The following is a 14,716-nucleotide window of genomic DNA, read 5'->3' on the forward strand; positions in this document are numbered from 1 at the left end:
TTGGAAGAATCAACATTGTGAAAATGACTCTACTACCCAAAGCAATCTACAGATTCAATGCAATCCCTATCAAATTACCACTGGCATTTTTTACAGAACTAGAACAAAAAATTTCACAATTTGTATAGATTTTACTTAAAGAAATCAAGTGTTAGATGCTTGGAATAACATCCCCAGAAATACAAACAGGCAAAATTTTTTTTCTTAAGTCAACAGTTAATAGTAAGAATTCATGCTTACTTTTCTTCTCCCCTAGGTTATGAATAGAAATTCTTTCCATAGAAGACATACTTTCAAGTATTAGGCATTGAGTATTAAGTAAAAGATAAATATTTTTAATTTCTTCCTTCAGGCCACTAACCCAGTTAGTCTGATAACATATTTAAATACAGAAGGATAGGGACAGTGGTGAAGACATGGCTTAACAAGCTTGCTGTGAACCCAAATATTAGTTTTGAAAATATATTTAATATGCTAAGAGGAGCATCCAGAATAAAACATAAATAAATATAACTAGCGGAGGCTTTAGCTTCATCTGAGTGGCACTCATGTGAAAACGCAGACCTATCTGATCACGTGTAAAGTGCATCTGGGGCTGGGTCCCTTGGGAGACAATCTCACTGAATACTGAGCCTCCTGGGAAGGCTTATCTTCCAGGAGCTAAAGTTAACTGTCTGGGAGCACTGAAGGGAAAGAGTGACTCCAAGTTTACATCTATTTGTGCTGTGTATCCACTAACAAAATTTAGTTACAGTTACTTTTAACACTTTTGTCTTTTAACGTTTAAACTAGAATTAAAAGTGATTACCCACCCCTGTTAAGGTAATACAGTCTATCCTGGTTTTGTCTATATATTAACGTTACCAATGAGTTTCGTCCTTTCTTAGCCTCTCATGTTGCTGATTTATCATCCTTTTGATCAAACTTGGAGAGCTCTCTTTAGCATTTCTTGTCAGGCAGTTCTAGTGCTGATGAACTCCCTCTGCTTTTATTTGTCTGAGAATGCCTTTATCTCCTCTTCATTTGTGAAGGATACATTTTCCACGTTTAGTGGCTTGGTTGGCAGGTTTTTTTTCCTTTTAGCACTTTGAATATATCATCCCAGGCCCTTCTGGCCTTCAAGGTTTCTGCTGAAACCACGTATATAACAAATCACTTTTGCTGCTTTCAATATTCTCTCTTTAACTTTTAACAATTTGATTCTAATGGGTTTCTATGTGGGTCTCTTCAGAGTCATCTACCTTCTGATGCAGCAATTCCACCTCTGCATATACACCCAAAGGAAATAAAATCAGCATCTCAAACAAATATCTACACTCCCATGTTCACTGCAGCATTTTTCATAAGAGCCAAGGTATGGAAACATACTAAGTGTCTGTCTACAGATGAATAGATAAAGACGTGGCCTCATGTGTGTGTGTGTGTGTGTGTGTGTGTGTGTGTGTGTGTGTGTGTACAAGTTGACTCTTGAACAACATGGGTTTGAACTGAGCAGGTCCACTTATACGTGGATTTTCTTTTCAATAAATACAGACTATGGTACTACCAGATCCACAGTTGGTTGAATCCGTGGATATGGAATCATGGATATGGAGGGTTATACAAGGATTTTAGTTATTATTTTAGTTATTTAGTTAGGATTTTCAACTGCTTGGGAGGTCAGCACCCCTAATAACACCCACAAGTTTCAAGGATCAACTGTGTGTGTGTGTGTGTGTATATACACACACACACACACACACACACACACATACACACACATATGCAATGGGAAATTATTCAACCTTTACAAAGAAGAAAATCCTGATATTTGAGACAAAATGGATGAAGCTGGAGGATATAATGCTAAGTGAAATAAGCCAGACACAGAAAGATAAATGCCACAGATCTCACTTATATGTGGAATCTGAAAAAGTAGAACTCATAAAAGCAGACAGTAGAATTGTGGTTGCCAGGGGCTGCGGGGTGAGGGAAATGGGGAGATGTTGGTCAAAGGGTACAAAGGTTTAGTTATGTGGGTAGATAAATTCTGGGCATCTAGTACAGCATGGTGACGATAGTTAATAATATTGTATTGTACACATGAAATTGCCTATGAGGACAGATATTAAATTAAATCTCTCAGCACACACACACACACACGGGTAACTATGTATAAGTGATGGATAAGTTATTTAGCTCGATTGTGGTGATTTTTTTACAATTTATACAGATATATAAAAACATCTCAATAAAATTGTCTTTAAAGAAAAGAGCGATTCTCAGATTGACCTAAGCCCCAGCCCACATTGACTTCTTTCTAGGGAGAGAAGCTGTGAATTGAAAAATAAAATAAAATCTTCTAATTTTTATTACTTAGCCCTACACTATGGAAAATATGATGAGGACATCAGTAAGTCATTGGCACAATTGGTAATTCATTGGGCTGGGGCGTGCATTGGAAATAGGACTGAAAATATGATTCAATGCACAACAAATGTAACCCATCATTTATGTTTCTGACACCTTCATTAACTCCTTAAGATACCCTTTCTCTTCCTCCTACAAGAACTAAATTTTAAGGGTGCTTTCCCTTTTCCTCTTTCTTTTGCCTATTTTATAACTCCCTCAACTGTAGCTATGCTACCAGTGAGGATAAAACCCAGGTCATAGGAGTACAAATTGAATATGTACAGAAGTCAAATTATCAGCTTTGTTATTCTTCAGTCAGCTTTTCCTCTGTTCAATTTCTTAACATCAACCACACTATTCTAAACACACAGTGTACAAACAGGGTTCGATCAAGAACCTTGTTAATTCCTCATTCAGGCTGGATTCACTATTTTATTCCTCCTTCAAGTGACCTATTTTGCACCAATTGTCTTTGTTAGAAGGTTGTAATCTTCTTTGGAACTGGAAAATATTAATTATTCATCAGAATTACTATCACATACACAAGTATTTGTTTACTATGCGTTAAGGAAGTTAAATATTCTTATATTAATTCTTTTATTCTTCTCCTTTTGAAACCATAGTCCTTTACCTCTTATTCATTGATGCGTTCACACATTCCTCTGTATTGCTATACTTCTATTGAGTCACTGAAATAAAATCTTGAAATAAAACCATATGTGTGGACTTCCCTGGTGGTGCAGTAGTTAAGAATCCGCCTGCCAATGCAGGGGACACGGGTTGGAGCCCTGGTCCGGGAAGATCCCACATGCCGTGGAGCAACTAAGCCTGTGCACCACAACTACTGAGCCTGTGCTCTAGAGCCCGTGAGCCACAACTACTGAAGCCCGTGTGCCTAGAGCCCGTGCTCCACAACAAGAGGAGCTACTGCAGTGAGAAGCCCACGCACCAAAATGAAGAGTTAGGCCCCCACTCGCAGCAACTAGAGAAAGCCCGCGTGCAGCAAGGAAGACCCAACGCAGCCAAATAAATAAATAAATTTAAATCAACTATACTAAAAAAAAAAAAAAAAAAAAAGTCTTTTTTCAGTACCTGTTTTCTCTCAAGTAAAATCTTGAATTGAAAAATTTATGTTCATGTGCTTTCTCCTCCCAAGGTTGGCAAATTTTAAGTGACTAGTTAATATGTCTTGGTCATATCTCTGACTTCAGCACTGTACCTGATAAAAGTGGTTGCAAGTGAGCAATGCATACAAAAATATGTCTTTTGTCCTTCTACCTGCGTGATTGTATCTTCCTCAACCTGGATATAATCTTGGCACTCATTTCAGTCCCCAAGAAGGACTCTAAGCTCACATAAAATGTCAGTAAGCAAAGTTGTCTTTACTGAAGATTCCATAGGTGAGATGTAAGAGGGAATTACAGCACACATTATTACAAAGGTAACAAATTAAAATTTCATATTAGACATGTCTATTTCCTCTACCTCTCTTATCCTCGACCCCCATCAAACAGTTCACTTTCTGACCTTTCTGGCTTGCAGTCCCCAGAGTAATTTATTCTTCACTTTCCTAGGTTTAGGCTGGGCAGGTCAGTTATATCCCAGCTTCTAACTGCAAATCAACATATGTAAATTAATCAGGATGTTCATCAAACAGTGAGCCTTTCATTTAAGGCTACCTCAGATCAACCTTAGAGATATTCTGAAATTTTGTTGGAAACCTAAGTGATAAGGCTCTTTTTTCCTACTTCTGTGAGTTTCCTTATTTTTGTTCAGATTTCATGTTTTCCACATTTTCATCCCATTTCCTTTTTATCTTCCAGAAATTCCTCACCAGTTTACTCTTCTCAAGTGGGCAATGCTGCTATGGATTTATTTACTTTTGTTCTCAAATTTCTTGTGTCACGTCATTGCAATTTTGAAAACAGAAGAAATACATGTATCTGGGCTGCAATTTTTGAAAATTACTTTCTTATCCCTTATTTAAAGACTTAAAATTAACATTTTAAAGGTCTACTTAACGATTAATCTATTGTACCATCTTAAACACACACACACACACACACACACACACACACACACACACACACACACACAGGCTCATACCACTGCTTAGTGTTTTTGAGAATCATGCAAAAAAAAAGATGAAGCGTGACATACCCGGGGTGGAGCTGTAGAAACTGTGAAGCCAATTCAAATAGGATTTGCCTCCAAATGCAAAATAACTTTTAAGAAAAGGGGAATTCATACCTAAAAGAATCCCGTCCTTATTACCTACTAGCACTGTCACCATGGGCAAATTACTTTTAGGGGAAATATAAAGGAAACAGAACAAAAGTGAAAAAAACATACTTTCAAACCTAGAAAAGTGGGGAAAATGTTTATTTTTCTAAGATTGGAGGGTAGGGAAACACTAGGACTGGAAGATGCTTCTGTTGGAAATGGTTAGTGACTGAAAGAGGAAAAAGGTAAGGAAAGAAGAGGTAGTTCTACCCATGCTAAACATCTGAAGTTCAGATGGACCAAAACAATTTATTCTGCACTCCCAGTTTATACCACCACTGCTATAAGCCCCTAATTCCTGCAATTCTTCAAACGCTCCCAAATATATACCCCCATATATACACAGAGAATCACAAATTGAAATCTCTTCTAGCTCAAATAAATTATGTCCTCTACCTAAATGGCATGCATTTAATTCATCCTTTTTTCTCTTCAAGTTTCCCTTAATGGTCATTTCATCTAATTTGTCATGGATAACAGTGGTCATGAAGAACTAGAGTACACTTTTCTTGGGCACAGTGGCATGGTCTCCTGACAGGGGCCAGCCTAGATTATCAACCTAAGTTTGTAAAACCTCACCATTATCCCAGTAAAGAGGGGTTTCTTCAGGACACAGATTGCATAAAGAAATCTCTATGTTGAAAAAGATGTTGTCCTTCAATGGAATTAATATTAAGTCCAGGTGAAACAAGTAGCTAATGACCAGAAATCTATCCCTTTTGGAATAATCAATGTGTTTTCTCTTCAGGGAGAAAAAAAATCAGTAACCAAAGCCAGAGACCTACTCAAAATTTGAACATAGTAAATCAGCATTTGTTACTTTTCCCCATATTTTTATCCCTCAGTGATAAAAAGAAACTTAGAAGACTCAAACAAGAACAAAATAACTTATTACATAATGTTGGGCAATTTAACATCAGCATTTTTTAATTTTCTCCCCTTGGCTGAACCTTCTAAAGGGTATGGTTGATAAGAGAGAAGTATGAGGAAAGCAATATTCCTTATTACATGTCATATACTAATATAGATAAGATATCATTAAGAAAGCAGTTTTCATTGTTAAATAAAATGATCTCAGAAGGGAATACTAAGAATCCACAAATGTACTGGCAAAGTCTAATTAGTTTATTGACATTCTACAAAAGCATGAATAGTACTTGGAGATTAAAAGATGAGACAAAATTATATGTAAATGAGAAATTTACATATATTATGTGTGTGTGTGTATATATATGGAGATATATATATATCTCTCTCTCAAGGCTTGAAGTATCAGAAAATTCTATGAAGCTATTTTGTTTTTATTTACTACCAATGTTGCAGGAGAAGGAACATCTTGTAAATTGAAAATCTACTGACACTTTTAACCTCATCTGGGATAATCAATGGAAAGAGCAAAGAGAATAGATCAGTGAAAGCTAGAAAGTAAAACTTTATTTAGCTTCTCTGTTAAATAAAAGAAAATGTAATGCTAAGAGGAAAGATAAGGGCAACAATACTAGATTTATGTGCTACAGAACAATGAGCACCGAAAGAGCATAGAATACTGTTAAGATAAAACTGAATTATTTGATAGCAGTTTCAGCCCAATAAAACTAGAAAACCAGGCTGAATAAAATAACTCAAATATGACAAAGACAGTGTGTATAAAGTAAAGCTGCCACAATAGGTCAACTTGTTACTCGATACTTCAACAAGCATTAATCGGAGCTTAACCATGGTGAGCACTGAAATTGAATTAAATTAGTTGGCCATAGAAGCTTTAAATACCCTGAAAGTTGTACCCTTTGTAATATGTATTCCAAAATGCTCTTATGAATCAAAGAAGCATTTTTACTCTTATATTCAAATTTCTGTCTTCTGATGAAACCCCTCGTGATACTTGATTTTAACATTTCATTTTATACTTCATGATAATATTAAGGGTTTTCCACTATAGAATATATCACATAGTTGGAAAGCAAAATGACAAATGTGAGTAAAATCTCAACATTCAGCTAGAAATCTCAACTGCATTATTAATTTATTTACAGTAATATAAAAATATGCAGTCATAAAAAGGTGATCATCTATAAACACTATTATGCTACAATGCATGTAATATTGTACATATATTGTTTATTCATATTTATTTGCATACCTGGTAGAATGGTGACAAAAAGATTAGAAGTAATTACCTTTGTAGGATTCTTGGTGATTTTTGTTTTATTTTTGTACATTTATGTACAGCTCAGAGAGGACAACATTATTATCATCAGAAAATAATCATTATTTGCAAAACTTACATTCCTCATAAATATAAAAATAAAGAATTTTTCCAAAGAGAAAGTTAGTGAGTCATGCAGTTTGTACTGGAATTTCTTTGGTTTATAGTTTTCATGAAAGGGTAAAGCATGGAATCTCTGGAATATGATAAATTCTACACATTTAAGCAACTTTTAATTATGGAATACACTGCTGCCACTTCTGTACCTCACCTCATCTTCAAAAAGTGCACTAACATAAACATAAATGTATTTCTGGAATAACAGAAAATACAGTGATAAATTACACTGCACAAAATGTCCTCAGCAGTTATGTTGGTAAAGAAAATTTAAGGAAACATCAGTTTTATTGTAATAATGTAAGTTAAGTGCTTTAAAAATGACATAAAGTCAATCGCATAAGAAAATACCCAAATAAATGGCATAATTTTGTTGACAGTAGAATGTAAGTCTGCCCTGGAGATAAGTATATTGTTGCTAATGTAGACATGGGAAACTTTACAAATACACAGAGTTACTATTTGGCAAGTATCTTAGTCCCTTTGATTCTTGGCTAATTTATTTGTGAAATAGATGCAGTAACAGTTGCTTTGCAGAATCGTTGATTGGGGTTCAATAAATGATGTACATAAAATACCTGGAACAATAAATACTAGTTCACTTTTTGTTCCCTTGGCATTTTTGATGATAAAGCTTAAATATAGGCATTAAATGGAAACTACATATGGGGGAAAGTATTAAATGTTGTTGCTTTTGCACAATGAAACATATTATGCATATTACTTATGAATATATAGGAAGTATTGGTGATGTCTTAGGTGGATTCCCAGCAGGCAGACCCTGAGAGAAAGATTTTGGGGCAAGTGGTGGATTAGGGATCAGGAACGGAGTGAGAGGCAGGAGGAAAGTGAACCTGGTGGAGGGTGGGCTGGACTTGATAGAATTGCACCTCTGGCATCAGCAAATCTGAAGCTGGAACGGCCTTTTGAGGCAAGAAGCTGGGAGGTTTTGCTCCAGTAAGGGAGCAAATTCAGGAGGAATTCAGCAGGCAACACTCCCTATTGGCAGGAAGGACCTGGGCGTCTCGGGACAGCACACATGCAGGTGGTGGACACGTGTCCTAGGTAACTACCTCTGCCAAGAGGGCAGCAACTGTCAAAAACTGAAGTTAAGTCTCACCTGTGGGAACCATGGCCTCCTAATTAACTAGCACACATGACTTACTTTTTCACTGTGATCTTCAGAAGATCATTTTCCCTGGATGACATGAGAAACGACATGAGAAATGCCACATTTTGCTCAGAAATACAGAAACTGTATTTTTGATAGGGTGGTGTGTCTCTTGTTCATTCTTGTAATTTGTAGCATATATTAGGATACGCCTCTAGGCATGTAATTATACAATGTTCTACAGTCATTCAGGACTGAAGTGATATTATTTTTTTTTCCCATGTAGACAATCTCGAAGGAATAATAATAAAAATTAGTTCCATTTCTATTATTTATGTTATTTGCATTCCTCAAAACAAGTTACGTATAAGGTTGGAAGAATTCAGGTAAATATCTCTAGTATCTTATTCCTTTTTTGACACTAATATATATATTTCCCATTTGAAATCTAAACTGAGGTTGTTTTCTAAAGGTAGAAGAAGTCCACAGCAGTCATATGTGTGTGTGTGCATCCTCAAGGAGAAGGCTATCTCCTTCTACATCCCATTTCATTCTCTAGATAAACCAAAAATGATACTGCTCTCGACTAAAAACTTATAGGATCCATTATTCTTGAGAATTCCTGACTTTAGCTTGGTCTCTGTGTAGGTAGAGGAACTACAATTAATAAGTACATAAGGCTCAGAATTGGGTTCCTTTCTTTTTCCCAACAGGTCTGAAAAAGTACATTTTTAGAGTGGGGAGACAGAGGGATATTTAAAAGAAATAATATGTTTCTATATTAATGTAAAGTAACAACTAACTCAGTTGTGAGTGGATTGCCTATAGTTAGATCCACCTGTAGTTAGTGGTGAGGGCTCCTCTGAAGTATGATTTCAGGTCAAACTAATATGACCTAAACCAGTGCTCCCGTTAATTCATAATCATTTTTTAAAATAAATTTATTTATTTTATTTATTTATTTTTGGCTGCGTTGGGTCTTAGTTGCCGCGCACAGGCTTTCTCTAGTTGCACCGAGCAGGGGCTACTCTTTGCTGTGGTGTGTGGGTTTCTCATTGCAGTGGCTTCTCTTGTTGCGGAGCTCAGTCTCTAGGTGCATGGGCTTCAGTAGTTGTGGCACATGGGCTCAGTAGTTGTGGCGCATGGGCTTAGTTGCTCCACGGCATGTGGGATCTTCCCAGACCAGGGCTCAAACCCATGTCCCCTGCATTGGCAGGTGGATTCTTAACCACTGTGCCACCAGGGAAGCCCTCATTTTTAATTACTTTTATTAATTTAATGCTAATAAGAACCTTGAAAAGATAATATGTGTAGAAAATGTAGCAATAAAATTTGTTAAGCACCATATTGATCAATGCATTGTTGGGACTCTGATAGAATTTTATTTTTTATATTCTCTTAAAATAATTTTTCTCCTTGAATAAAGAAAGGCACAGTTTCTACAGAATATTAATTTTGGTGAGACAGTATACTTTAGAATACACCTATTTAGTGAATAAGACCTGAGTTTGATTTCTAGTTTGACCATTTAACAGTTGGGTGACCTTCAGTACAGGATTCAATTGACATTATCCTCAATTTCCACATCCGTAAGAGGAAGATAATGGAAATATCTCTCTGGTTGTGAGGAAAAAATAAATAAGAAGATGTACATAAAGCCTTTAGTATAATGCTAGCCCACAATATGTGCACTGATGTAATTATTTTAAAATATTTGATTTGAGGAAACTCATTCCTAGTATTATGATTTGAAAGTTGTCGACCATCCTAAATTTCGTCTGAGACTAGCTCTGAATTTGAATTTCTAAACCAGGCATGTCTCTTGAGTCTCTTCCTGTGACATAATCTATTGCTTCTCTGGAGAGGTTTGTAAATATCAAGGTAAGTGAAATAAAACACCAAAGCTGACACCATTAGCACCACTGAAACTGAGCAGGACCCTGTAGGGCTCCGGGGGCACAAAAGTCTTTCTGTGTCCCTCATATCTTGATTACATAAAATAGGCTTCATTCAGCCTCCATGACCTTCCCTGAGTTCCAAACAAGCAGGCTCAAACAGTTGCTAAGCAGGGAAGGGAGGGGATGCAGAGACAAGGGTGGTGCAGTCAAGAAACAACAGTGCAGCCTTGGGGCAGGATCCTGGTTCCCCCTCAAGGGATACACGTTTTGCAGATACTGAAATCCCCACCAGGTGGGAGAAGTTAACTGATTGCTGCCCACAAGCACGTAGACCCCAGACGGTTGGAACCAGAAGGTTGATGATGCTGACTCCAGCTTACCTCCCCACCAATTAGAAGAATGTCCATGAGCTGATCACGCCCTCCTCTTTGAATCATTACTATAAAACCCCTCACTCCCCCCTCCAGGTCAAGACACACAGTCTTGAGGACATTAGCCCATTGTGTCCCCCTTCTCCTGGCAAAGCAATAAAGCTATTCTTTCCTACTTCACCCAAAACTGTCTCTGAGATTTAATTCAGTGTCAGGGAAAGAGGCCAGATTCTGCTTCCCCACCAACACCAACTTAAAGAAAAACAACTTGAAATTGAATCATGCTGTACTTAAGATGATTTTACTTAAATATCAATGATAGGGAAAAGATTTTCCTTAGGAGATTCAAAATACAGACTGTGAAATCCATATTTTTAAACATGATTTAATAAGTACATTTGCCTCACTAGTTCATCTTGGGTCTACAGAATTTAGTAGTTCTTATTTACTTTCTGATGACTATCTTTATTTTTTACATCTTTTTGACTGATAAGATCCATGATTAACTATCTGACATACAAAAGAGAAATAAGGAGTCCTTTCTGTTAGAATATTCCAGTTCATTCATAGTAAAAACTACAAAGCAAGGTAGAAATAATTTCCCTGAAGCAAACTACGGAATTATATTTGTCTTCGATCTCAAATACTGGAACAGATCAAAATTCAGTCTCATTTTTAAATGTCATTAAAATTTAGATAAAATATACCTTATCAATGAAACATGAAACATCCAACCAGACCATAATATTGTAACTCTCTGGAGTTGCTATTGTTTCAGCTCCCCTATGTCCTGCTGCAGAATTCCACCCATCCCTCCCTCACCACTCCATGCTTTTTCTAATAACCTTCCATTCTTTTCCAAAAGTATATGTGTGCTATTTTAAAAATCTGCTTACTCCTAAATTCAACTTATACTTTTAAAAAGCAGTCTAAAGTGATTAAGCGAACCATGAATTTTCACCAGCAAATTTAAACAATCTGTACATACTAATAGATCATATTTTATTGGTTAAAACACCTACCTGAAAAGATAGGTATTTTTTAAAAATCAATTGCAGTCTTACTAACCAACTGAAGCCCAAACATGCACAAAAGAAACTAACCAATTGAAGCCCAAACATGCACAAAACAAACAAACTAACCAGTTGAAGCCCAACATGTACAAAACAAACATAAAACGCATTGTTTTATATAAAATGTAAAAGAAAGTCCATTTCCAAATAACTATATTAAAGTCAATCATCAAGAAAACCTAATGTCAACTTTTTCAAATTATAATAAATGTCCTGGTGGGTAATGATCACAATCCTAATAAATTTAAGCATAGACAACAAATAAATTTCCCCTTCTCTCTCAAAAAGTTGTGAGATATTCTTTATTTTAACCTACTAAGCTTTTATTTAATGTTTTTCCTGGTTTTAAAAATAGAGATTACTCTATTCTTTTATTTCCCCATCTGCAGGTACACAAATAACTTGATGATGTAAAACTGAGAATATATCTTTAGAAACACTTACCATTGTCATTTTTCACCATGCCATTGCTGAGTTGTTTTAATCTTTTTTGATGTGATTTGCCATTGTAGTGGATTTGGGCTTGTGCAGCCGAATTCAGCTGAATGTTACACACGTTGCACAAAGTGAAATTGTTATGTTTCTTTTCTCTTTCTGGTTTTTCTTCAAAGTCATCAGGTAAAAACTCAGCCTCACTCTCTCCATCTTGTGCACATGCAGAAGCTAGGGGGGCAAAGAAAGTTATGAACAAGCCAATCAAGATTCCTGGATTCCTATGAACATTTGGGTTGGAGTTTTCATCTTTTCTGGATATATGCCCAGAAATGGGATTTCAGGATAATACGGTAACTTTATTTTTTTTGTTTTTAAAGGAACCTCCATACTGTTCTCCTTAGCAGCTGCACCAATTTACACTTCCACCAACAGTGTAGGAGCACTAAATACACACACACACACACACACACACACACACACACACACACACACACACACACACACTGGAATAATATTCAGCCATAAAAAATGATAAAATACTGCCATTTGCAGCAACATGGCTGGACCTACAGATTATCATACTAAGTGAAGTAAGTCAGAGAAAGACAAATATCATATGATATCAGTTATAAGTGAAATCTAAAAAAAAAACGATACAAATGAACTTATTTACAAAACAGAAATAAACTCACAGACATAGAAAATAATCTTATGGTTACCAAAAGGGAAAGGAGGGGAAGGGATAAATTAGGAGTTTGGGATTAACAGATACACACTACTCTATATAAAATAAACAACAAGATCCTACTGTATAGCACAGGGAAGAATATTCAGTATCTTGTGATAAACTATAACAGAAGAGAATCAGAAAAAGTACATATATATATGTTATATATATATATCTGAATCACTTTGCTGTACATCTGAAACTAATACATTGTAAATCAACTGTACTTCAATAGAAAAAAATTAATAAAAATAAAAATAAAAAATAAACGAAAAGATTCCTTATTAAATCGAGTAGCAAATAAGCATTGTCCTAGACACTTAGAATTCAAAATTCCCACTTCGTCCCATTTTAATAGGTTGCTTTCACACTATACATTACATCTTTATATCTTTCTTGGGATACAAATGGCAAATGTTTCACTTTGCTTCTTCTATGTCAAACACTGTGTTAAATGCCATGTTAAATGACAAATGGTTAACATGCATTATCTCATTTAACCATCATAACGATGAAAAAGGAAACAATGAATAAACTATAGTTTTTCCTGTTTCATAACTAAGGAAACTAAGGTTTAGAGTGTTTAAATAACTCACCTAGGGTCACACACCTAACAAGTGGTACCATTGGGATCAGCATTCGGTTTTATTTATCTTCATATCACAAGCTCTTAATTATCATGCTCTTTACTAAGTATTAATGTATTAGATATTTCCCTTTTGATTTCAACACTAAATAAAATTATCTTATTTTCATATTCCTTACCAATTAAGTAAAATCACTTACATTTGGATGGACACATCCTACACATATAAAAAAGCTAAAATTGTTCCAGTACCTAAAAATGTATGTTTTGTACCTCAAATACATAAGAGGTTCTGAATATCCAAGATACCTTTATACTCAGGATGCAAAAAAAGTGTGACAGATCTAAGGATTATTTTGGAATACATTATTTTTGGATAAATATAAGCTTTGTATGCTCAAATCTAAGAGAAATGGGCAACTGACAATTGCAGAATCTCTGACCTTGAGATGGTAATAATTAAAGCAACCATTGCAATACATATTTTACTGTTTATTTATAAATCACTTAAAAGAATACTGGCTCCTTTCTATCCTTTCTAATATTTTTCTGTGCTTTTACTAACAGAACTCTGCATAATTTTTACAGTCTAGATATGATTTTCCATTCCAATTTTCCAGATTCTTCAAAGATCTTTTCATAGTCTTTGGAAATATTAGCAGAGGAGAACAATCATTATTTTAACATGCATTTATTAACTGCCTACTGGGTGGCAGGCACTCTCCTTGATGCTGGAGAAAAACTGATGAGCAAGACAAGACAAGAGTGGTCCTGCCGTTAACAAAACTTACTGACAATGACGGGAAGAACATGGGCTTTGGTATCAGGCAAACGAGATAACAAATGCCAAAATAATTTTGACAATGTGTAAGGAGTAGTTTGTCAGTAAATGATGAAAGAAAATCTAACTACTGACTCAAGCTAAACACCTAATACTTGAATCTCTTAATGGATATTGAAGTATCCAATTTTTAAAGAGAGTAAAAGCTTTTAAGTATATAATTCATGCTTTTTGGTGGACTAATTTATTTAAAATACACTAACCTCTTTTTAAAAAGGAAACTTTATCTTTCTTACTCAGGTGGCCGCTATTAGAATAATATTAAATACACAATTTGAGTGGTTATATTTAAAAGAAAATTTAGGGACTTCCCTGGTGGCGCAGTAGTTGAGAATCACCTGCCAGTTCAGGGGACACGGGTTCGATCCCTGATCCAGGAAGATCCCACATGCCACGGAGCAACTAAGCCCGTGCACCACAACTACTGAGTCTGTGCTCTAGAGCCCATGAGCCACAACTACTGAGCCTGCGAGCCACAACTGCTGAAGCCCGCGCGCTTAGAGCCCGTGCTCCACAACAAGAGAAGCCACTGCAACGAGAAGCCCGTGCACTGCAACAAGGAGTAGCCCCCGCTTGCTGCAACTAGAGAAAGCTGGCATGCAGCAACGAAAACCCAACACAGCCAAAAAAATAAAGAAAGAAAGAATGAAAGAAAAGAAAAGAAAAGAAAATTTAGA

At 35.8% G+C, this 14,716-nt stretch overlaps 1 protein-coding gene across 1 annotated transcript in view; it reads right to left on the reverse strand.

The window, feature by feature from the left end:
- ZNF385D (zinc finger protein 385D) overlaps nucleotides 1-12,962 on the reverse strand; it is a 768,390-nt gene extending 755,428 nt beyond the window's left edge. The window contains exons 1-2 of the mRNA XM_055085280.1: nucleotides 12,953-12,962; nucleotides 11,895-12,113 (exon numbers count right to left, since the gene is read on the reverse strand). Coding sequence (XP_054941255.1) covers nucleotides 11,895-12,113; nucleotides 12,953-12,962 — 229 coding nt within the window. The remainder of the gene's footprint in view (nucleotides 1-11,894; nucleotides 12,114-12,952) is intronic.
- Nucleotides 12,963-14,716: the final 1,754 nt, after the last annotated feature.

The sequence above is a fragment of the Physeter macrocephalus genome, chromosome 1, assembly GCF_002837175.3.
Source record: "Physeter macrocephalus isolate SW-GA chromosome 1, ASM283717v5, whole genome shotgun sequence".
NCBI classification, from domain to species: Eukaryota; Metazoa; Chordata; class Mammalia; order Artiodactyla; family Physeteridae; genus Physeter; species Physeter macrocephalus.